Genomic DNA, 26,013 nt, shown 5'->3' with positions numbered 1-26,013 from the left:
ATTTGGATTATGAAAAACTAGCCTTTTTTTCATTGTGGTGGTTGTTTGCTCATCAAATCACACAAGCCAGACTTTGAAAAGAAGTTAAAATAGCCTCTAATGGGGTCATGTGGGCACACAGACATTTTCCTGGAGACTGTGCGCTTCCAACTTCCCGGTTTGGGGGCGTGCCAAATGGCGCCCATTGTGACGTATCCCGTCATCCCAGCCAATCCTCTTCAAGACGAGGAGAATATTAAGGCGAAAGTTGAGTGTAAGAACGGAGGCCGTCTGTTTTTCTTTTTAATATTATTTTACTTTCTGTCGGTGTTTAATGTGCTGCGGAAAGGAATTCCGCATTTCACAAAGATTTGCGTTTAAATAAAATACAAAAAAATATAGAAAGAAGCAAGTGGAAGTGTCGGACAGTTTTCTATCCTATAGGTAGATTTTTATTTTTGACTTTTAGCAGCTCAACAAGGCTTTTAAAATCACGAGAAGTTTACCTTCACAGCTCGCTGGACTGGATATTATCGACTTTTGGAAATAGTTTTGTGAGATCGATTCAGAGGGGGTGTTTTGATTTTCTTCACGCATCCTTTACCGCACCCCAATGGCTTTGGGCTCGGGCATCTAATCACGACTCAGCTGTGTATGATCAGACAGCCGGACTCAACCATCGGAGAAAACTTGAGGTGAGTTTATAAATGACCCACTCTGTACCTGGTGCAGCCTGTTTGCTTGCATGAGCTTGGCGTATTTACACGTCAGATTAAAATGTTTCCGATTTTAAAAAAAAAATAGTATAAAATAAATGCACTGTAAATAAATGCATAATCACCACCACCACCACTGATAAGCAGTAAGCTTGGAAATGAGACTCAGTCATGCTCTGATTTGCTCGACAATAACACAAAATTGATGCTTGCAAATGCATGCAAATAAGACAGTTCTGTCGGAGTGACTTTGGTGGCGTTTGCTGAGAAAAAAAAAAAAAGAAAAATCTGGAGGTGTGAAATAACAACCCTCCTCAATAATCTCCAAACCAGTCTAGCGACCATTCACTTGTTTCTCTCAACAACTTATTCACCTGTGACTGGTAATATTTGTCTAAAAAAAAAATCACAGATTAAGAGAGACATGTCTAATAATAATAATAATAATAATAATAATAATAATAATAATAATAATAAATACATTCAGCGTCTTAATAGCTATGCTCACTTATTTTGATGTAAACTTTACAGACTTTTTAATATCCATAAATAACATATCGGGATATTTTTGCCAGTGGATATAACTTAAAGCAGTAAGTAGTTTTCGTCATAAACTTTGCCCGTAAATGCAGATTACACGGCCCACAGATAAACAGTGTACCAAGTGCAACATGTCGGAATTATTAGGATAAATCTAACATCTCTCCTGGCCACTCGGCAATGAATGCAGCACCAGAGAGCAGTCCTTCACTGCCATGTGACGATGGTGTAGCCTACACCACAGGAAAAGAAGAGGAGTGATTAAAATCTATTACTCCACTAGCCTCCATCTCTCCACTTTTAGGGCCTAATGAAATGGAATAATGTGTGACTTGCTCCTTTTTGGGTAAATGGACAGAGATCATGGCGCCTATAGGGTTACAGGCAAGGTGCCACTGAGCAAAACCGCCCACCAGAAAAAATAATAATAATGTTTGGCAGTTCCTTCCCTCCAACACAGTCACTGCATGTGTTAATAGCAAAGCACTGGCCAACTCTACAATTACAGAACAGTGAGACGATAAAGCTCTTTTTTTCTTTCTATTGGCTCTCTCTCTCTTTATTCTCTTGCCCCCCTTTATCTCCCTTTCACGTTATACATTAGTGGCACTCTATGGTTTGTTATATTTCCTAGTCTCTCTCTCTCTCTCTCTCTCTCTCTCTCTCTGTTTCCAAGAATGACGTCAGATGCATTCACTCCTCTCCCCTCCCCTTATTATTTTTTTCTTTTCTAAAAAAACTTTAGAGAGAGAGAGAGAGGGGCGCCCTGAGACAATTTTGCCCTTAGGGAAAATAGCGACAAGATTAGGGTCTTTTTCTTCTCAGTGCCGAACAGGGCTCAGTGCTAATCCGAATTGGGCTAATTGACAGACCTCAGAAAAGCCATGTGAACACTGAAATTAAAAAAAAAAAAAAAAAAAACCTGGACCTTGTTAACTCGCCTATAAAAATGTTGCATGTGCATATGATTTAATGTTAGAGAGAGAGAGAGAGAGAGAGAGAGAGAGGATCAGGGTATAGCAGATCTTTCTAAACTGCAAATATATTACAGGTACTTTTTTTTTTTTTTTTTTTTTTTTTTTAAAAACATTGTATAAACAACAGGTTACTATAAATCATCTCAGTCAATGAAGTGAAAAACAAGAAAATTATAACAGTGGATTAATTACCTATGAAAGAGAGAGAGAGAGAAAAAAAAACAATTAGCCCGTGCCCTGTTAGGACTGTGTGTAAAATTACACACTATTAAGCAGAATTACAGGTAAGAGCAATGAGAGATCACATTTCCCAAAGGAAAGAGCTAATCTCCTTTTAATTTGCTCTTAAATATCACGTTTGGGCCTAATTTAGGCTTGCCTGATCTTTAAAAAAAAGTATTTAAAAATAGATTTATGCACATCGTAATGAGAGAGGCAAATAAATCATAAATAAATGAATGAATAAATATGTGATCAATCTATTTTTATATACAAAAGTGCAAAAGAAATGAATAGATAAATTAGCAAATAAATACATAGGGAAATTCGGAAATATTTGTCCACACACACACACACACACACACACACAGACACACACAGTGAAACACAGGGGGGAAGTGGCACAACCTTGGTAATATAGAAAGGGAGGGGGTTTTGCAGCACCACCCGACCGAGATGCCACTGCAGCTCATTATCCCGTTTCCTTTCAGTGCGATTTGCAAACTGTTTGGCAGCGTCGTTTGTCTCCTCATTTTGTGCCTTAGTGGGGGGAATGCGATGCTTGTCAGGGCCCTTATTCACTTTCACCATAGTTTATTGATGAGCTCCCCGCGTTTTTTTTTTCCAAGCACATGTCAAAAGTCGAGTCGAGTGCAGCCTACATATGCAACCACAACTTTATTTTGGACTCTGAGTGTCCCAAACACGTTCAGTCCCCATTTCTAAACTACCCCGCCGTGCTCCCTTACTCCCTCCCTCCCTCCCTTACTCCCTCTCTGCCTCCTCCATGACTCCATTTCACATTCCCTCGACCCCGGACTCTCTTCCTCACTCCAGCAGAGGAGTGAAACAGCACAGGAGTGAGAAGTGCAGCACCAAACACACGCTTTTGCACTGTGCGCTGTTCACTAATGCCCAAAGCAAGCAGCAACATGTGGCGTGTTTCAGTCTCATCATGCAACTGGGCCTACAATCTTCTGACAACATATTTGTCTTTTTTTTTTTTTAATTCTTATTTCCTAAAGTGAAAAAAAAAACATGCTTGTTTTAAGGGTGCATGTTTTATACTTTTGGTGCGCATCTTTTATCTAGCAAAGTGCACGTGATATACCATAAGTACACTTCACAGCAGTGGTTCTTAAGGTTCAATTATGTACCTTAAATTATTATTTTTACATGTTTGCAGGTAAATAATATATGCAAACTCAAGGTGTCATGTCCCTTTGATGGTGCACAAGGAATTGTGCAATCTGGTACCTTCATTTCTGAAAAGGCAGGTTATAACATCAATACCTAGTACACTCTGAGAAAAAGGGTACTAACTGTACCTTTCATTGCTGAGGTGGTACCACCTTGTGTCCCTTTAGTAGGCTAGGACTATGTGCATGTCGGGTTCACTCTAAAAATCTGATTAGGGTCCATTTATGTGTCTTAGATCATTGTAAAGGTATGCTATATCAACATTTCCTGGTGACAGACACATAACAAGGGCACCAGCCTCCACTCGTTGCTTCTTCAGAGTATGGTTAGTAAGTGTGTTTTTTTTTTTAAAAAGAACAAGAATGAAACATGGTTTAAAGACTAAATATTTGGACAGAGAGAATAAATTCTGCCTGAACACCCCGCCATAGGCTGCATATCAATCAAAGGCCAGAGTGCTTTTGGTATTTTTTCCGCTTCAGTAATCCATAGAGATGTAACTGGCCATGTGAGAAGTCGCAGCACGGTGTGTGTAACTTCTGCTTTACCTGACAAGCCTGGAGGCTCGCATTACAACCTCTGAATCTCGGTTGAGGGTTTGATTTCTCTGACTACCGTTTCACTGGAAAGGAAGCCGAGCTGGTTTCACAGCTGACAACCGAGCATGGCTCAGGAGAAAACCGGATCCGCCTCAGATCAGGTCCGGGAGTGAATCACAGCTTGACTTCATGAAAACAACAACATCTTAAAAACTTGCAATCTGCATGATCTACTCCACTATGTGCAATCAAGAGTTTAAAAATAATTGTGTTTAGAACTGAATAAATCAGACACTTGATAAATAAACATTGTTTGAGTTTTAATGGAAATTGTTTGGGCTCGGAGTATACTTATTTTCGGACAATCAGGAGAACCCTTAAAAGATCTCGCAGGAACCTTTTCCTGGAGCGTGTTTCCACATTTCCCACATTTGGTGGAGTCTCTATGGCTATGGTTTCTATAGCAACAACTCCTGCCGCGCGTCGTCCAATAGGCAGCGCGCGCGTGAAAGAAAAAACGGCGAGCAGCGCATTATGGCAGCAGTACTTGGTGCGCGCGGGAGAGGGGAGCATTTTGCTATTTGCATGTGCGCGGCGGAGTGATTAGTGAGTTTTCAACAGCTAGCTTCTCCGCCGGTTTCCCGCTCAGACACACAAGGGGGCACGAGGAAGTGTGTGTGTATGTGTGTATGTGTGTGTGTATGAGTGTGTGCATGAGTGTGTTTTCTTTTTTCCCTTTCATTTCTTTTCTTTTTACTTGAAGATGATGACAGAGGTCAGGATCCGCTAATGGGGCCACTGAAGAGGAGGCACAGAGCAGAAACACATACATTACATACACTAGAGTACCGTCAGCATAGGTGCATGCTCTCTCTCTCTCTCTCTCTCTCTCTCTCTCTCTCTCTCTCTCTTCATTTATTTGTTTCAAGCTCACGCGCTCCTGCGGAGTTGCATTCCACTTTATTTTGTCAAACCCCTCTGTTTCCTCTGTGTCTCGCAGGGATTTCTATTTTCTACCAGCCACTTGGAAACTATAAAAGGAAAGACAAAACTACAGGAGAAATATTTCACTTCTCTTCGACGTCGCCTGCTAATTTGGCAAGAAGCTCCAGCCGAGTGACGAGCTGCAGGAAAAAACAAAACAAAACCAAAAAAAAAAAAAAAACAATGCCTCAAAAAGGTGAGTAAAAATATTTTCCTTTTTTATGCACTAGATGCATAGGGAAACTTAAATCCGTTTGGACAGAAAACGCAATGTTTCTTAAAGTCCAGCTGAACAGAAACACTTCTGGAGCTAAAATCAGCACTGTTTTGAACTGAACTCTTGAAATCAAAACATGACAATTTGGCGACTTTTGCTTTTTAACTAGCGTTATTTCGTAACAACACTAAAATCCTTAACACACAGAAAGAGGAGGTTTGATGCGCCGTGTAAGGAAACGTTTCAACCTCATTTGCATTAACAAGTAGGATAAGTTTTAACTTTTTTTTTTAAATATGAGGGAGTTTGTATAGGCTGTATTTTATTACCCATTTCGCTTAAATCGTAAAATTTTTTGTTCTTTACGCCAAATCGCAATTTTATGACAGAAAACAGTGAAATCGCGGCGGAAAACAGAGAGACGCGATGAAGCGGTGAGGAGGGTGTCAGTTTGGTTCATGCACACACACACACACACACACACACACCAAAAAAAAAAATCACTTGAACTTGAGAACGTTTTGCTTTTTTTTTTTTTTTTTTTTAAATTAAATCGCAAAAAAATTTTACGATTTAAAAAAAAATATATATATATGTATATGTGTATATATATGGACATGTTTACCTCAAGGAGGAGAAACTGACTGCACAGCCATCACAAAAATGAAAGCACTGTTACAGCAACAATTTTAAAAATGGTACGAGGACTTCATTGTAGGGGTAATATCTTTAAAAAATATTTTAGTATGTTATTTACCCTGAATTATGGACTGTAATAAAATGGTCTGTACTGGCCCAAAGATTAATTTCATCTGCTTTTATTTAGAGCAGGCTTATAGTTATCTTCACTTGTTTTTCGACTCACATTTCTGCATGTCAGTATAGACTTCCTAGAAGGCTGACAAACAGACAGAATAGGCATGTTGGAAGACTAAAGGCTTTGTGTTGCACATTAAGAAGTGTAAAATGCAGATGAGGCACTATTAAAACACTAATCATTAAACCAGAGGCACCACTTCTCTGAGAGCATGAGGGACAAAAAATACCCCATACAACACTTTTTTTAAGACCCAAAGCAAGTTTAGGGTAGTTGGGGCCTTGTAACGATTAATATTTACTTAAACTTTTAATGCACGCAGACAATCTTGAATGAAAAGTAAAAGCTAACAGTGTGTATAGACTGGTGTTATTTTTTAAAAATGTTTAATTAAATATGAATGTTATAAAATGATATTACTGAGCACGTAAACGATCCATATGGCTGTATACATTTATTTGTAAAACCACACCGTAAACACACACACACAAAATACACACACACACACATACGCACACACACGCGCGCGCTCCTGAACGTGCACACACCCAGTCCATCAACGTAAAAAAAGGGAAAATAGCTAAAAAAGGAAGAAAATCAAAGCTCGGCCTATTTCTTCAATGGCCCCCTTTTCCTTTTGGGTAAATGAAACTGAATGGGCTCTTTTTTAATACAATTGTCTTTTGCCAAATTGAGCTCCCCACTGCGCTGTTGTGTATCTTCTCTTTTTTTAAACTCCAGTTCCTATAACGACACACACCAGTAACACAATTAACGTCCAAATACTTATAATAAGAAATTACTTGAGATGGGTGTAGGGGGGAAAAGGAGGGAGGATCTTTTTCAGCTCTTTTTTTTTTTTTTTTTTTTTAATGTTTCTTAGGGTTGTTTAGTTGTTGAGGAGGATCGGATTTTACTGTCGGGATTTTAGTGTTCAACTGCTAATCAGATTTAATAATAATAATAATAATAATAATAATAATAATAATAATAATAATAACATTTAAAATAGTTAGAAAGGAGTACACTCCTTTAAATTTATAGTACAAATTATTGATATAAAAATTTTACATAAACACGAAAACAATGTTACAATAATGATGAATCCAAATTTGACTATAAATATTGGCAAAAATATTATTGGTCAACATTATACCATATATATATATATATATATATATATATATATATTTCTATAATATATATATATTTTGACATGGTTAGTAAAAGCGAAGCTGCACCTACACACAGTTATATTAGCTAGAATATATCATTTAGTTACTAATTTAGCAGAAAACCCGAATTTTCAGTGTAATGTGAGGAATAGGAAATAATCATGCAATACGTTTCAGCTATAATGCATTAAGAAATAATAATGGCTAGGTGTATTAGGTGATACTAATAATGTTTTGCTTTGTCCTATAGGGAATTATTAACTAGTGTGACGCAGATGAGAGTCTATAAATTGTTATAAGCGGACAGTCAACTGTTTCCAGGCAAGTTTAAACGCTGGATAATTTAAAACAAATTATGGAGACAGTAGTGTGCTCTCACTTTTTTATTGCACGAATCAGTAACTTTTTATTCACCACCCTGCACAGTAATGCCCGTAACAAACAAACAAATCACTGCACTGCAAAATACTGCATGTTGATCTTTAAAAATAAAAAAATGAATAATAAAAAACTGACCATGATTATTGTTTCTTTATGACTAATAGAGTACTATAACCGGACCACGTGGGAGTCTGGTGTAGCGTCCATGATGCAAAACAGTAAGTGGAGTTTTCTCTCTCTCTCTCTCTCTCTCTCTCTCTCTCTCTAACACTCTCTATCTCTTTTAAATTTTTCTTCCAGTATGCTTTGACGTGAACATGATTGCATGTGAAGATTTGAACAAAAACCTGACACAAGTTTTCTGGTGGTGTATTAAATGCTAAACAAATATGTTGTGACAGAATTCATAAAATCATTTAATGCAAGCAAAGAACTAACTATAGGTTATATTAGACTACATTATTTTATTACTACATTCACATTATTATACATTTATTACTTTAATATTATGGTTGAACTGCGTTGTATATAATCAGATGGAAATTAGCAGATGCATGTGAACCTACTTAAAAGCAAAGCCAGAGGAAGACAGCACGTGTATGAGAGAGCTTAATAGACCTATATGTGTGTATTCTGCTAAAAACAACCTCCATTAATGTTACCCCTCGCTGCCAATCCCCTTATATTAACCAGAAAAAAGAGCTATGCTGAGAAACATGCATTATGAGGAAGCATGAATGCACTTGACACGCTCCATTTGGCTGAAATTTCCCTGAAAGAGAGAGAGAGAGAGAGAGAGAGAGAGAGAGAAACTAGCAAACTACATTAACTTGATTGTTCAAAACACATGTGATATTGTGCAGCTATGATTATGATCATGATTATGATTATGAGTCTCAACTTCTTGGAAAGAATAATTATAATAAACCAGACATATTTTCTCTCTTAATGCTGGACCAGAGGTATCTGACATCTGTAAAGAAGGTGTGTTGAATGATGTCCTGTCATATTTTTTTGTATCTTATAAACGACTTGCTAGATTCCAACAGAGAAGTAGGACAAATAATTAAATAGAAAATTAGAAGAAGGAAAAAAAATCATATTTAACTTAAAATATAAAATATAATAAAACATGACTTCATTAAATATGATTATAAAATTAAAGTGCAGTTAAGTAAATAAACACAATGTGCGTTATTATTATTATTATTATTATTATTATAATTATTATTATTATTATTATTATTATTATTATTATTATTATTATTATTATTATTATTATTATTATGTTGTGGTGTTGTAAGCAGGCGATGGATTGTTTAGAGGCTCTCCAAGCTTTTTAATGCTAAATAAGTCCTGGGTGTAATATAGAAAATTGACACCATATGTCTTGCTATTAATTTGATTAGAGGTAGAATAGGCTACAACGCGCATAATTATTGGCCCTAGGGACTCATAATGATGACGATTTAACCTTTCAAGAGAAAACTTTGATTTTATATTCCGGTCTGTGTTCTGGCTCTGTCAACTGGGGTTTGGGATTTTTTTGGGGGCCATAAGGGACTTAATCCCAAAGCCAATAAATCTTCAATATGCTCATCCGCGCTGACCTCTGTGCAAAAGACTGTTGATTGATTTACTCTAATCCTGTGAATTAAGCCTCTAAAACGACATGGTGATGGACTTTCCTTCTCATCTTTCTCTTACACCTTTATAATTATATCAGATAGCTGAATCATTTCACAGAGACCATGTACTATAAAATGTGTGGCATTCACGTTTAAGAGTATTTACACTGCATGGGCTGTTTTATTTTTTGCATTGTTTATTTATTGCATTATTATTATTATTGTTGTTGTTTTCATATTTACTGTCTGTGTAGTCTTGTAGAAATCCAATAGCGCAAAATCCTGCAGATATTCGTTCCCACTTGTGTAGATTGTAGACTATGTAAAGATTGTCGCTTGACAAAAAAATGCCACTTTTAATATACTTAAAAGCAACGCGCATCCACGTGAATGTGCACGCGCATAGTTTCCCCCCTGGCCACCTTAAAATGAAGCTTCCCTTGAAGGCTAAATGAGCAGAGTCCTATTTATTCAGGGTGATATCCAAAATGCAGACAGAAAGGGTCGTCGTCTGCATTTGTTCCTCTTCTTCTTCTTTTTTTTTTATCATGCTCCTTTTTTTTTGTCGTGACGATGCAACGTTCAAACGCAAAGCTTTGTCATAAAGTGACATCGCCTGCCACAAGTGCTCCAAGCTTGATCTTTTCCAATTAGCCTTCCCATGCATGATCCGGAGCGACTTATTCCGCCCATTTCCAGATATTAAGCTCAAACTTGACGTGCAGCTTAGCTTAGCTTTATTTTAAAGACAAAATGTCAGGCAGGCTCATCATATTTGTTTCTCCCCCCCTCTTCTAAATTTGGAGCTTATTTATTGCTAAGGAGCTCGTGCTCTTGGACTCAATTTAACTGGAGGCTCCGCAGGGGAAGGGAAGAGAGCAAAGAAGTAAAGAAGTAAAGGAAAACCAGAATACAGGAAGGGCTCTTTTGTCCGTCTGGGTACAGGTTTGGTGCATTTGATCATCTTTTTCGTTGCTCTTTTGCATTTATGGATATGACTGATATACCTAGCTTGAAGTGACTTGCTTTAGGTGAGCTGTAAAAGGGTGCGATTTAAATGGCTCTACCTGTATAATATGCATGGCTGTAATCCTGTGCAGTGTTTAAGGAGTATTACTGTCTAATTCGCCAAACTAGAAATAGCATTACGCCATCTGATCCGTTTTTTTTTTTTTTTTGCAAAGATGCGCAAATCTCCGGAGCATGTGTTGTGCAGGTGTTATAATAACACAATTGCGTTAGAAGAACACGACATGAAGAGCACATCTGGAGGAACACCAGTCGCGAATAAATGGAAGATTAACCAGCAATGTTTAGAAGTTAATAATGTCAATAAGGTTGACTTTTTTTTTTTTTTTTTTTTTTTGGTCTGATGACGCTTTTGTTGGCAAAATCACTGATGCACTGATTCTGGGAAATACATTTTACACTGGAACAATAAACTTTAATGCATGATATTTTCTTATTTTGTGCACAGTATGATTTTAACTCGTGCATTCAGGACACTGTGCAATCTGTTCTCTTGATTATTATTATTATTACTATTATTATTATTATTATTATTATTATTATTATTGTTACTTTCTTATTTTCTGGCTTGGGTAGACAGCACTCTCACGCTGTTTCTTGCTCCGTCCAGGTCACAGCGGGGTGAACCAGCTCGGCGGCGTGTTCGTTAACGGCAGACCGCTGCCCGATTCCACCAGACAGAAAATCGTGGAGCTCGCGCACAGCGGCGCCCGCCCCTGCGACATATCCCGGATTCTGCAGGTGAGCTGATGACATGCAATGCATGAAAGCTTCCTCGCTTCCTTTTGCACGCCATCTAATTAAAATGCACAAAATTACTAATGCAGAAATGGTTTGTTCTTGCGTCATTGTTTTTGTTTTACTCGTTAGAAAAACATGAGAATTGGTTTTAATGTCCGGATTGGTTGGCTAAACAGTATTAACTCATCAGTCTGCACTCATTTATAGGCCTTTATTTGTTACCTTGGATAATATCAACACCCCAGTTTTCTCATATTTAACTTACTGTAACTGACAAAACTGCGAACCAAAGTGCAAACAAATAAACAAACAAACAAGCAAACAAAAAATTCAATTGATTTCCAGGCAAATTCAAATTAACTGTCCCTAATATAATCGGTTAATGGAGATGATAACAAAAGAAAAGGACTGCATAAAGAGTTTCTTGTACCACTGAAGGTATATTTCTTGTGTTATAGACCCATGCCGATGCAAAAGTCCAAGTGCTGGACAATGAAAACGTAAGCTTATCAATGTTCGGACTCATGCACGTAACATTTCACGCCTTGTTTAAATAATGTGTGTGATTTGTGTCTCTCGTTTTGTGTCCAGGTGTCCAATGGATGTGTGAGTAAGATCTTGGGCAGGTACTACGAAACAGGCTCGATCAGACCGCGCGCGATCGGCGGAAGTAAACCGCGAGTGGCCACACCTGAGGTGGTCAGCAAAATCGCCCAGTTTAAGAGGGAGTGCCCGTCCATTTTCGCGTGGGAAATCCGGGACAGACTGCTCTCCGAGGGCATCTGCACGAACGACAACATACCGAGCGTGAGTGCAAAAGAAGTCTGCACCCATATCTGAGTAATCTAACCGTGTGACTCGCATACCTGTCCACACTGTCATGAGCCTGACCTTCAGCTCCTACAAGCAGTTAGTCTTATAATATGTAAATGACACTGCAGGGATGCACCACAAGCCAAGGCGTGGCAGGGTTAGCTATTTTTAGAGCTGTTTTGCTGACATTCATGATCAAATCTCAGTCAGTGAATCCTAAAAAAAATATATTGAGGAATGCACAGCTGATACTGAGCAATAAGCTCAGTTTAAGGAGGTTCATGATCTAGGATTAGATTTCTGCCTTTTTATGCAGATCTTAGACCCAAAGCGGGTCAAGGTCATGCAACACAACCAAGTCCTCCAAACACTCATTAGCTGTAGATTAACATTAGCATTGTAAATTTACAGGGAATTGAAAAGATGATCTCATTATGTCAACAAAGTAGCCTCTAACACCAAGCCATTATGTTCAAATTAAGTGCGAGAACAAATCAAGGAAAAACACAGATAGAGATAAACATAGAGAGATAGAGATAAAGAGATAGAGAGATAGAGAGATAGAGATAGCCCCTTAACTGCGTTTAAACGACTGACATATGAGTAATACAATTCAAATAAAAGCATCAAAGAATACAGTATAAAAGATTCAGCCCTCATATAACACACATGTTAGTATACTGTACTTGCTAAAAATCATAATTATAAACTAATAGACTTGTTTGATATTTTGTCACAGGCTATTAGTGTTGTTTTGGATACAAAAAAAAAAAAAGCAGAAAAATGGTTTTTAATCGCGGTCCTAAACTTTTTTTCCACTCACTAGCAATTTAAAACACTGAGAAGTGTAGTCTACAAACCTACATGTACATAATCAGGGTAAAACATTTTTTTTCTTCTGTAAATATTTTCTTCTGTAAAACACAAGGTCGTGCGTAATGGCTGCCAGGACACCAACACAGCCAGAACGCAGACATAAGGCTGAATCATGTCCGTATTAAGTGCACTACATGCAGGAATGAAATAATTCCACTCTCTGTGTAGTGCACTGTATGACCAATTTGAGATTCAGCCTAAAATCAATCGCCTGTGTGTAACATCGAGGCCAGAAATGCCAAAAAATATTCTCGAGGACGCGCACTTTTAATTAAAATGTGCCGCATCTTTGGGGTTTTGGTCTTTTCAGGTGTCGTCCATAAACCGAGTGCTGCGCAACCTGGCTAGCGAGAAGCAACAGATGGGAGCAGATGGCATGTATGAGAAGCTGAGGATGCTGAACGGACAGACGGGAGCGTGGGGGACCCGGCCGGGCTGGTACCCCGGATCATCGGTGCCAGGACAGCAGAACCAAGGTACTGCAAGCTTGTCTTTAATCAGCTATAGAGGACTGGGCTGGAGAGCAAGACATTAGAAATGGAAGAGTAGATTGTGGCTCTGTGGGCTGTTTTTCACTCTCAGAACAAAAGGGTACTAAACTGTACCAGTCCTTGTCACTGGGGTGGTACCATCAAGGGTGCATCTTTTGTACCTTTAGTATGCTTGAGTTTGAAAGGTGCATAGAGTTTCATTAAAGCTTTATTCTAAAATATAATTACAGTCTAATAATGTATTAAATTTATTTTTTTAAAAGGTAACTATATCCACATTTGGAGGTAAAAGATAAAGGTACAAAAGACAAGGGTACCATACAGTTAACAACAACAACAACAACAACAACAACAACAATAATAATAATAATAATAATAATAATAATTATTATTATTATTATTATTATTATTATTATTAGTAGTAATAGTAGTAGTGTTAGTATTATCTGTAAACATTTGCATATAATTTGAAATTATTTACATTATTATTATTATTATTATTATTATTATTATTATATACTACAGTGCTATCCTCTGATTATAAATATGTCCACAGCAAAAGGTCAGGATTGTCTGACAGAAAGACAAGACACCAATATATAACCAATATTCCAATTAGTCAGCCTTTTTGTTTTGCACTGTTTAAAAAAAAAAAAAAAAAAGATTTTACACAAATGTAGCCTTGTGCATTTTTGTCACTTCGTCCTTCTCAACCTGTCTGTATGGGGCAAGCGAGGTTAAAAAAAACACACACACACATAACACGTGGGATACTCTGTACAAAAGGGGGATGTTTTCCGTCACGCGCATGAATGTGTTATGGGAACAGCGCTGTCTCTGTGTGTAATGGCTCATTAGAGGACGTTTTGTATCTCATTAAAGGCGACATGAATGAGCGTCTAGCCGGAGAGAGGCAGCTGTAGAAAATGTTCCTGCAGGCCTGGACACCAAAGTGGCACCTCTTACCAATTAGACATGTCACTTTTAAGAGCATGGCACAGTTCAGGACGGACACTATAAACGCAGACGCTCACTGCTTTTCACATAACATCTAGATATATTAAAACCATGAGCGACTCACTTGTAGTGGCAACCCATTAATACAACAGCAAGCCTTCAGAGCTTGTAAAGCTTTTTGATAGAAACTTTACAGAAGAATATATTTCTTACACACAACATCATGGTTTAACGATTATTACGTACTTATATTTGATATATTTCATAGTCTAATCCTGATAGTTTCATAGTCTAATCCTGATAAACACATGTGACATGATTTGAATTCTCAGGCCACTTGTATGACACTTGGCTTTAATTGTGTGTCATCCAACACTTGATTTGTATTTAGTGATTTCAAATCAATATAGACTCATTAATCTGAACTGATTCACATAGCTTATGTCCCAGACATAACATGCAGTAAGACCAAGTATGTATTTGGTGCAACACGTTACGCATTATTCTTAACAAGTCAAGGTTTTGCAGGTCATTTTAAAAGGATTTTATTCCTCATTTCAATCTACTAAAAGCTGAAAAGGTCTCAGACGACAATTTAACATGGCTTCCATCTGATCACTGTCCTACCCATCACTGGATAAATCAGTGGATTCATCTGAATAGTATCCTAAGTAGACAAGCTCACTATTAATAGTGGACTTAACATTGTCTTGCTGAGTGACTGAGCATGAGTCTTCCACGACCTTACTCAAGAGTCATTTTGGAATACCAGTAGCTTAATTCACTGAATTATTTCAACTTTTAAATAAATTAAGCCACGTCAAAAAATTCGATGAGACTGCATTTTCCTGCAAAATCTGAGCATTCCTGTCATTATGTCATTGACAATCATTTTAGGTAAATATATTTAAATGCTCAGTTTCTATTGGTAGTTGCTTTAAAGTTGCTTGTAAATTCATGCTCATTTTCACATTAGCATTAAAGTTTGTTTGTTAAATAGGCCTCTTCTACTCGTAATACCCAAGCACAGTTTACAATTTGAGCTTTCACCTTTATCATGCTTTTAGCTGAGCAGTATTGCTAGTTTGAATCAATAATTTGTGCACATGTGACAAATAGCCACCAGTCAAAACCACCAAAAACCATGTAATAAACTCGGACAACTAGCTTTTAGGTTTTACCTGCTTCTAAAATAAATGATTCAACTCCTCAATTAATTCTCAAGACGTTAACTGGATTAGGTGTCTAGATTAAGTCAGTGAAAGTTTGTTAATTGCATCAATGAAAGTTTGTTACTTGCTCAATTTGTGCAACAAAATAATCATTTTTATTCATCATTCATTATTCAGGCTCTAAGTGGGAGCAAAAAAGAATGTGTAACAACAATGTTTTATTTCCCATCACTTTTTAATGTTTTAACTAACTTTTTTTTTTTTTAAATAAAAGTATAAAAGCACAGCTATGAAAATAACAACTTATTGTGAGCAATGGCCTAGGAATAAACAGCAAGGCTACTGATCCTATAGTATATACCTAGTATGGGCTAAATATAATGCTAAATATAAAATTATTTTTAATGTATTTATAATTGAATAATAAGGTGTTACCATATGAAACAATATAATGGTAAACTATCCCTGTGTTTTGCTTTTTAAGTTTTAATATTTGTTTTAAATTCATCTGTTTTGTTCATTGTTGCCGTATATGAAATGAAACTCACTCATATAATTGTAATTAGAGTCTCATATTTAGTTTAGTAAGGGTTGTGAGAGTAGTATGAATTCCTAATACACTTCACACATGCTACGTTAGGACTTTTAAAAGTTCAAGTGGCTGATAATTTCTAGTTTTTTTTTTTTTTTTTGTATAAAGGCCAAGTATATCAGACAGGCCATAATGTTGGTTTGCTTCAGTGCAGCTAACGTGTCCAATTCAGCCCTGACCTTTTAGCAAACCAAAGCCATCACTGCATAACGTAACGCTTTTAATTGAGCGCAGCAAGGTTACATTAGTTTCCAAACAGCGCAGCAGGTTAAAGCATATCGACTCACAGTTGGCTCCCCTGTCCCCCCTTTTTTTTTCTTTTTGCTAACACACTCTGCGTCATTGAGCCGCTTCCTTCATGGTGGGCCCCCAGTGCTTTTTCTCCCACTGCCTATAGAAGGCATAAATCCTATGCGAGGCTGAACGGGGCGGCCTCAGGGACAGTGATTAATGATGCTCGTGCATAAAGGTTAACACACCGAGCTGAAAAGGGTCTGTTGACTGAAATCCTCCTGCTTACAATGAAGGAGGGGGGGTGGTTCGAGAGAATCCTTTTGTTGCCTTCCTTCAATTGTTGCCTCCTTCAAAATTCCAAGCACGAAGAAAGTTTGCAATCCAGAGAGCGCATTTAACACTCTCTAAACTCTCTTTGGGGCATTGTCTTGCTCTGAAAGCATGCCCTTCCATTCAAGCATTGGTGGTTATACCTCAATGGGCCTTCAAAATGTCCATATGGTATGTTGCCATAATTGGAGAAACTTGGTGAATGAAATAGGAGAAAGTTTTAAAAGTTTTACAACTTTTCATTTTGCTAAGGACAATGTTTTGTAAATTAAACACCCCTTTTCAATTCCTCTAGAGTTTCAGATTGTGTTCTGACAGCATGAAAAGATCTGGGTGCTTAGTATGTTTCAGAGTATGAGAGGAGCTGTAAATAGATCTGCCGAGCATATAATATGCAAAACGTTGCATTAGGACCTATGTAATTGCAAAAGAAACACATGCTAATGAATATGTATTTCAGCCAATTGATTTTATAGACCGAGCTCTCTTTGTTTTTCTTTCGGTAGAAGGCTGTCAGCAGTCAGATGGAGGTGGTGAGAACACAAACTCGATCAGCTCCAACGGGGAAGACTCAGACGAGGCCCAGATGCGACTCCAGTTAAAGAGAAAACTGCAAAGGAACCGCACATCTTTCACCCAAGAGCAGATAGAGGCACTTGAGAAAGGTACGCTAAACACACTTAGGATGCATTTCCATGTCACCTTTGTTGTTAATCACTACTTAAAATTAAAAGAATAAATTGATAATAATGCATGCTATTAATGTTGTGTTTCAGAGTTTGAAAGAACGCATTATCCGGACGTTTTTGCCCGAGAGAGACTTGCGGCGAAAATCGACTTACCAGAGGCCAGAATACAGGTAAGCCACGGAGATACATCATCATTAAATTAAATGTGATGATGTTGCAGGACAGACTAATTGATAATTATCACTTTTCTAGGTATGGTTCTCAAACAGAAGAGCAAAATGGAGGAGGGAGGAAAAACTGAGGAATCAGAGACGACAAGCCAGTAACTCCACCAGTCACATACCTATCAGTAGCAGCTTTAGCACAAGCGTCTATCAGCCAATCCCCCAGCCGACAACGCCAGGTATACATTATATTGGCGTTTGAGTTTGATCATATCGACAATATTGTGTGAATTCACACTCACACTCCTTATGGACACCATAACATGTTACTTAAAATTGCTCTTTTCTGATTATTTAAATAGTGTCCTTTACATCAGGCTCCATGTTGGGACGGTCAGACACGGCGCTCACCAACACGTACAGCGCCCTTCCACCAATGCCAAGCTTCACAATGGCCAACAACCTGCCTATGCAAGTAGGTCTCACTCTGTTCTCAAACACTGCGCATGTAAAGCGAGAGCTTAATAGTCTGAGTGCAGTAATCTGCCTTAATTGAAGTCTTATGCAACGTCCATTTCATTCTCAGGTTCGGTTGATGAATTGAGGTATAAGTGTTTTTGACACATAGGTTTATCTCTTTTTCTATCTCTCTCCTCCAGGCAAGCCAGACCTCATCCTACTCCTGCATGCTGCCCACCAGTCCTTCAGTGAATGGGCGGAGCTACGATGCATATACACCCCCTCACATGCAGGCACACATGAACAGCCAATCGATGGCCACCTCGGGCACAACCTCGACGGGTAAGCTCAAAGTGTTCCTCCTCTACTGAATGAGAGTGAAAAATGATCAGAATTCAAAATGGAGGAGGCTAGCATCAATAATGCGTTTTGGGTAGGAACTCCAGAAAACTGTTGGAAATAGACTTAATTATTATGGTACAGTTGCGTAAAGCATCTAGCTGTATCAGTAAAGCATCTGGCACTACCAAGAACTGATTTCATGTTTATTAATCATGAAACTCAAAAAAGATTTCATCACTTTTCCTTAATTATGTGAATACAGTAGGGATGATATGATAACAAAAATGACAAATACTGTTATTTATGGCCATGCAGTGTTACCAGTTGAATTAAATATATCCCATTATATAATATATCCCAAGTGCTTTAACAGCTAATTTACATGAACCTGGATGTTTCAGATAATCCATTTATAATAATAAACGGATAAAAAAACTTATTATTTAACATATAATCATTAACACTGAGAGGTTTTCTATGAGGAGATGTTTATTTAACATTAGGGGAGTCTGCACTGTCAGTGTCAGTTTGTAACAGTCAGTAAGTTTTCCGCCACTTGAGAGTGTTCAATACAGAGTAACAGTAACATGACGAGCTTCAAGAGAAAAAAAAGGGGCCAGTTAGGGAATGACTGTTTATAGCTACTACAGCGTAAGTGACAATAGGAAGCAACGTGTTTCATGGACTTTCCACATCATTAAATGTAACCATAAAAGGATAAAAATTACATGTTGTGGTATAAAATGTATAAAAATGCTTTTATACATGTTATAAAAGCAATAATAAACATCAGGACATGCTGTTAGAGGAAAATAATCAACTTCCCGGGGGTTAATGTCCCTCCACTTTACGTAACCACATCGCTATTGCACATTATTTTTCTATGACAGCATGCCTTGTTGTGTTTTATTCCTTACTTCATGATGGTTATAGATTTCTCTATGTAGTTCTGGATGGCAGCAGGTATTTTTTTTAGAATGATCTAGATGCCAATTGTACATAATAAATAGAACTCTGAGTTATTCCAGTTGCTTGGGCATGAACATACTTGAATACCGTTTCTCACCTTCTCCTTTATTTTGTTGGTGTTGCAGGTCTAATCTCGCCTGGAGTGTCTGTACCGGTACAAGTGCCAGGCAGTGAACCTGACATGTCCCAATATTGGCCCAGGCTACAGTGAAGGGAGCTGAGGAGTGCAGAGAAACAGACGCGACCTCCTGGCCTCTCTCAGCTGCAAGGCGAAGCGGTTCAGCAGTATTTCACTACACAACAGAGAAGCGGCTCTAAAAAGGACCTGTGTTCTTTTGTACGGGGATAGTGCCACTTCTCTAACGTTCTCTGGACAGAAAGACTCGAAGAAGCACCGAAAGAGAACGGACTCTGTGTAAAGTGCCCTGTGTTATATCGTTTAAAAAATGGAACAAAAATCTCTTTTCAGTTTCCAGTCATTTTGATGTATTTGTAAATGGCCAATTGTATGTTATGACATAAAAAGAAATGAACAGCTGTGGATGGACTGTCGAACCAAGTTGTTTCACATCCGTGGAAGGAGCGACATTCACGCGAGCATTTCTGCCGTGCTTCTTTTGTTCCATTATCAGTTTATATCAAGGACTTCTGAACGTCTTTGTAATGATTGTGGACCTGTAGTAACAACAGTTTTGTTCCAAGGCAACCATGACTACACACAGTTTACAAGAAGCCAATTCATTCGTTTCCAAAGCTTGCTGACAGAAAAAAAAGTATATGTGGAACGCTTTGAATGCTGAATCAGAAATGAAAAAGAAAAAAACAAACAAACAAAAAAAAAACCTTTTGGTAACTTTTGGTTAAAACAGTAGATTGTGTCTTGGATATAATTCAGTTTTGTTTCATGTCGAAATGTAAGTATTTGTCTTCCCTAGAGGTCTCTCAGAACAATTTCTATAATAAAATAAATTTCATTTATAATTATCTGAATATTCTGAGTACATAAATTAGCTCTTTTTTTGTTCAATGACACATTTCACCTGTCTGCAGTATCACTATGTTACTAAAAGAACTATGTTGACATAAGAACTGCCTACTGATTTACAGCCAAAAATAAGAACTTACTATTGACTTTAAAACATGTTTAATTTCCTTTTTTTTTTAAATTTTATTTTATCTTAGTATATTAGGTATTAAATTTGTTATGACCAGAGTCAATTTACCAACTCCTGTGTAAAATGTGTGAAGGGTTCAATCTTGTTGGAAATAACCCTTAAACACAAACCCAGACTTATTAACTAAAGTCCGTTTAAAAGGCTACTTATGGGCTGTTACAACATCAGAGCACTGTTATAACACTACTTTTCTAAACAAATTTTAAACCCATATTAGAGAAACCTCGATTTTGCCAAGCATTAACTGGATTCATTGACTAGTTTATTGATTTCTGAGGAACAACTTTGCAAATATTTATGCCTTAAGCATAAATTGTAACAATTTTCACAACTTAAGTTCTATGAAAAGATACAAATCTTAAAGTTTTTTAACTGCACTTGTATGAAATTGAATGAATTATCCACCTCACCCTCATAAGGTGACCAGAAAGCATGATGTCTTTTCTCAAATAAATTGCATTTATTCAGTAAAAATACACATAAAAGCCAGGACAAATCAACAGGGCAGCACAAGAAACTTGTTCAACAGAAAAACTACTTTTACAGTTCCAGGTAGAGTAGTTTTACTGATACATCAATAAATTCAATTGAACTCAATTCAATTTTATTTGCATATCACTTTTAACAAAAAAAAAAAAAATCATCACAGTGCAGCTTTACAGAAATCTGGTTGTAGATTTAGATCCCTAATGAACAAACCAGAAATGACAGTGGCAAACTTTTAGAGGAACCAGATTTAAAAGGGAACCCATCCTCTTGTAGGTGACCCCAGATAACAATATAGCACCATTAAATTGTGAAATGTAAAATAAAAATGGCCATGATCTTCTGGGATTGGTGAATTGTTTTTCTATATCTAGTTTTTTTTAATCCCTATGGACGGCCTTTCACTCTTTTTTTTTTTTTTTTACTATTTCCGCTTCTACAGTTTTCAAGCAACAGCCACCACATAATGAAACTTTTGACCAGGTAGTACAACTTTATGAACACATTATCATATGTCATCCCATTGTGTTATGTAAAACAAACTCAAACAGTCAAACACTAGGCTATTGTGACTATTTTAAATCTATTTTGTTTACATCCCTCCATTAAAAAGACCCTATTTAAAGTCTATTTCCATCTGTACCAAGAATGTAGAGTTTAGATCTTTATAATCTTTTATTTGGATCTGCTGAGCCAGTATGGCTTTTACACTTCCCTTACTTAAGAGATTACTGCATTCAAGCTACTTAATGCAAATCATTTGGATAATGAATCTGAATGGCACCAAAGAAATATAACATCAGTGTAAAGTCTTTTTGAAAAACACAATATGACGTCTCTCTGTTCTCTATTGAAGTGTTAAGAAATATAAAGGTCATATCATGAACAAATCCTGACTTCATACTTCACTAGCAGGAATAATCTTAAATACATCTTAGCACAAATAGCCCATGCATATTGTCATTTTTAAATGGTTAATCTATGCAGTGTGTGTGTATAGGATGCTCCACATACAGTACACAACACCAATGATACTGATGGAAGACAAAAACTACAAGCCAGAGGGTCACATGCCAACACTCTAATCAAAATTAAAAGGACAATTGAAGTCAGTGCATACGCTCTTAGTAAGAAAGATTCTTCAGTGTTTTTGGATAATTAAGGGTTCTTAGCTTCCAAAACTTAGTAAGCTTTTTGATAGGGAAAAACTCAGTTGTAGGCATCTACATTAAACCTTTAAGGGTTCCCCAAAAGTGCTAACTTAAAAACTCTTAAGGGTTCTAAATTTTAGTGTGTTCCCATAAAAATGTATGGGTACCAGGGTTGGTACCATGGATTAAAATCCAAAGGAAATAGAAGAGAACTTCAGATACCTTCAATTTGGTTCATTCAATTCAATTCAGTAGACATTATCACATATAATGATGAATAATGTAATATATTCATAAGTCGTAAATAGGTTTACAAAAATCCAGATGTATATTTAAATCCTAATGAACAAGCCAGAGGCAAGAGTGATGTGGAAAAACTCTGTGAGATGACATGAGGAAGAAACCTTGAGAGAAACCAGACTCAAATGGAACCCATCCTTTCCTAAATGACATTGGACAGTGGGATTATAAATCATTACCTTTCCACAATTGTATACTATAAAGTGTGTTGAAAGGATGTTCAGTGTGAGCATCATCGTCTTTATGATAACAGCAGCAGTTCTTATATACAAATCTTAGAGATTATCCACTGAAATGGGTGAGATTTGGGCCTTTGACAACATACCACAACTAAATCCAGCACACCGGTCCCAGCCATGCATGAACACTGCTCAGGTACAGTCCTGTCAGAGAACGTTTTTATCACCACAGACACGCAATGCAAGAGAAACTCAACAACAGGACACGTGTTCACTTCACAGCAGCTGGGTTTAAAAACATAGATGATATGGAAAGCCCAAATGTGTCCCTTCTGTGTAGATGGGTGTTTGGGGTTTGAGTTGATCTGGATGTATGTGTTGTCAAAGGTGGGAATAAGAAGTTGAGCATCTGCGTGATGAAAAGTGAAGCAAGTCTTGGTAGAGAAGAACGATGAATTTGGTGGTTCCAACAAACTCTTCAAGACAGGCTTTATAAATTGGTTATTTTTATGATGACAGCGATGTGGATTTGGAAAGTTGCTTCCTGTCCCACGCACCAAAAAATAAAAACAACAACAATAACAACAACAACAACAATGAATGCTCTCTATCTTGTCTGATAGGAGTTGTTCAATTGTATAGTTCATGCCAAGATATAAATGAATGACCCTTATGTTATGTTGATTGGAAATAGTGTATAAGTACTAAAAGGTACTGACATGCTTTCCCTCGTGTTTTGCATGAAAGTTTGCAGTCAGTCTAATCTATAAAAGGGTAAAGAAGCAGCACAGCAGAGCAGCACTTCCAGGCCACATCAGGCCGAGCTTTTACTGGATTCTGCCACAGCCGGTTTGCTCAAACATCTCACTGTATCTGACAAGTCTGGGGGGCCAAAGCATTGTCTCTGCAACAAGAGACAGGGAGACAGAGAAATAGAAAGAGAGAGAGAGAGAGCCATACAGAGGGGGAGCGATTGTCCTTTCCTTTTCTCTAGAGTAGAGGAGCATTTAAATATGACAGGACACAATTATGTTGCGCAGTGTTGTTGGCTGCAGATGCTCGCTGCTATAATTCCACACTTTCGGAGAGGCGTCAGCGCGCCAGACCCCTACAATGGAGTTAATGCAGCTGTGGCTGAAATGACACACACAAAGGAAACGAGGGAGAAAGAGCGAACCAAACGTGTGCTGTATTCCAAAACGAGCTGCCGAGCAGCGCTATGTGCCTCCCGAACAGGATTCTGCGTCTCTTTCCGTTTCATTATACAAATTAGTCCTCCTGGCAGATAGAGAAGGAGAGAGATAGTGAGGAGGGGTGAGAGACATCATAAGAGAATAAGGGTGAGAGAGAGTGTGTGTAAAAGAGAGAGACATAACAATTGTTTAATATGTTATGCCATGTTATGTATTATACCACAGTGCTGTTGAATTATCGATTCTGATTGGCCAGAAGGTGTTGAATAATTTTCTAAAGATAGTTCCAGCTGCAAGGCAAATGACAGGTTTATATTATTGCACTCGTTCTGATATATATATATATATATATGTCTATATGTTATAGTTTCTATTGTACCAACTTACACCGGGACTTGTATGATGTGACACGTAGATGAGTTTAAAAACTGTTAAAAATTGTTAAAATGGTGATGTTTTCTGTGAGGAGATGTTTACTTAACATTTATGGAAGGAGTCTCCAGTGTCAGTTTTTGTAACAGCTGTAAGTTTCCTGACATGGACAGCCAGAGCCTGGTGAGCTGCTATAACTTAAGTGATGATAGGAAGTGACTTGTTTTGAGATATTCCAAAACATTATAACAAATCTTATTTATTAAAGAACCATGTCTTTCTTTTATCCGGTTATAGTTAGAATTGGTACATTGCTGTAGTACTTGAGGAATAAAACACTCAAAGATGTGCTGTTATTGGAAAATAATCAACTTTGGAGTGGTAACACTAACTCCGCTTTGGGTTTGGGCCTCATCACACCACTGTGTTGTTGATTAATTTCATATAACAGCACTCTCCATCGTGTTTATTACATACATATTCTGTAGTACAGTATTACGTCTCTCAGGATTTTGAAATAATTCGCAATATCCTATTTATCCATCACGTTTTTGTTAATAAACTACCTAGCTGCATTGGGCTAAAATGTTGTGCAATAAGTGGGAATCTCCATAGCAATATATTCTCTATGACTTAGCACTATGGTATAGCTCAGTAATAACCTAGGCCACTGGAACAAGATAATGATTTAATTTATCACAGTATAAAAACTGAATTGTAGACTGACTGTGAAGTGATGTGACTGGTGTGTCAAGAAGGTGCAAACTAAGTTCGTTGTCTGTATATTTCTCTATTGAAAATAGTAGTTAGCAGCTATTAGATAGGATGTTAATAGACTGAAGAAAAAATATTTACACTGTATATATTAAAGTGTGCAGACAATAATTCATTTGTCACTTTGCAACATAATCTTACATAGAAAAATTTATATGATTCAGTTTGAAAGAAAACTATGCTAAGTATGAAAGTATGAAATTGTGATGTTCGTATGAAACTGAACAAATCTACCTACTGTACATCACCCTCACCTGTTCAAATCCATGCAAATTTCGTACAAATTACAAAGTACATTACTGTTTGTAGAACTTTCTAAAAATCACCAATGTTTCTAATATCACCACAAGATCATTATAGAGAATACGTGAACCTTTAGGTTTAATTTATTATTATGTTCTTGAAGGTTCTCAAATAAAAAAAAAACAAATAAATTAAAAAAACCTCCAAACAGCTCATCCTCAAAGCGTTTGTAGTCCTTCAGACTTCACGTTCACCTCCTGTTCCTGTTGCTCAAGTGAGAAATTTCACTTTGAAGACATTTTTTTTAATTGTGGCCAAGTATCCCTATAAGATTCACACTTATTTCTCTTCTGAGGTTTACAGCGATAGTTAATTTTCACAGTGCGAACGTTTCCAAAAAGCTGCTATTATGACGTGTTAAATGGGGTTAAGACTTTGAGTGGTACTTGGTGAACAATGCTTTATAGGAGAAGTAGCCAACTGAGAGCATGACAGAGTGAGAGAAAGTGATAGAGAATGAGGGACAGCCAGATAAATAGAGGAAGAGATTGAGAGATACGAGAGGAAGTGAAGAGTGTGTGTGTATATGTGTGTGTGTGTGTGTGTGTGTGTGTGCTCCCTGCCCTCCAGCACTTCACTCAGAGGGGCCTAATTTGCAGTAAGGGCCTCTTGATCCATCCTTCCCATTCCAGAAGAGCCCTTGAGTCCACGTGCTGATGGTGCTCTGTGCCCTAATGACCCAGCAGGACTGAAATCTAACGCAGGAGAAAGTCGAGAGCTTAAAACGCACTTCAGTTTCCAGTCAAGAGATGAAAGCGTGCACTTCAGCTTCCACGTGCTTGAACTAAGCATCTGATTGTCTAGTCGTGAATGTACAGACTCCCAACCTCATGACTGTTGATGTTCATGA

At 37.4% G+C, this 26,013-nt stretch overlaps 1 protein-coding gene across 9 annotated transcripts; it reads left to right on the top strand.

Annotated features, from left to right (window-relative positions):
* Positions 1-248: 248 nt before the first annotated feature.
* On the top strand, positions 249-23,056 carry pax6a (paired box 6a). 9 transcript variants are annotated; one of them, XM_053235745.1, is made up of 15 exons: positions 249-674; positions 4,934-5,030; positions 5,171-5,350; positions 7,909-7,962; positions 8,705-8,728; positions 11,012-11,142; positions 11,601-11,642; positions 11,734-11,949; positions 13,142-13,307; positions 17,114-17,272; positions 17,384-17,466; positions 17,549-17,699; positions 17,823-17,935; positions 18,120-18,261; positions 19,356-21,516. In XM_053235745.1, the coding sequence occupies exons 3-15, from the start codon at positions 5,338-5,340 to the stop codon at positions 19,439-19,441; spliced, it is 1,380 nt and encodes a 459-aa protein (XP_053091720.1). In that variant the 5' UTR covers positions 249-674; positions 4,934-5,030; positions 5,171-5,337; the 3' UTR covers positions 19,442-21,516. The 9 variants fall into 9 exon arrangements, with proteins under 9 accessions (XP_053091720.1, XP_053091719.1, XP_053091722.1 ...); XM_053235749.1 differs by lacking the exon at positions 249-674 and adding an exon at positions 7,614-7,684 and having other exon boundaries at positions 4,105-5,030; XM_053235744.1 differs by lacking the exon at positions 4,934-5,030.
* Positions 23,057-26,013: the final 2,957 nt, after the last annotated feature.

This window comes from Pangasianodon hypophthalmus, chromosome 7 (assembly GCF_027358585.1).
Source record: "Pangasianodon hypophthalmus isolate fPanHyp1 chromosome 7, fPanHyp1.pri, whole genome shotgun sequence".
NCBI lineage: Eukaryota > Metazoa > Chordata > Actinopteri > Siluriformes > Pangasiidae > Pangasianodon > Pangasianodon hypophthalmus.
This window is presented reverse-complemented; position numbering and strand designations above follow the sequence as displayed.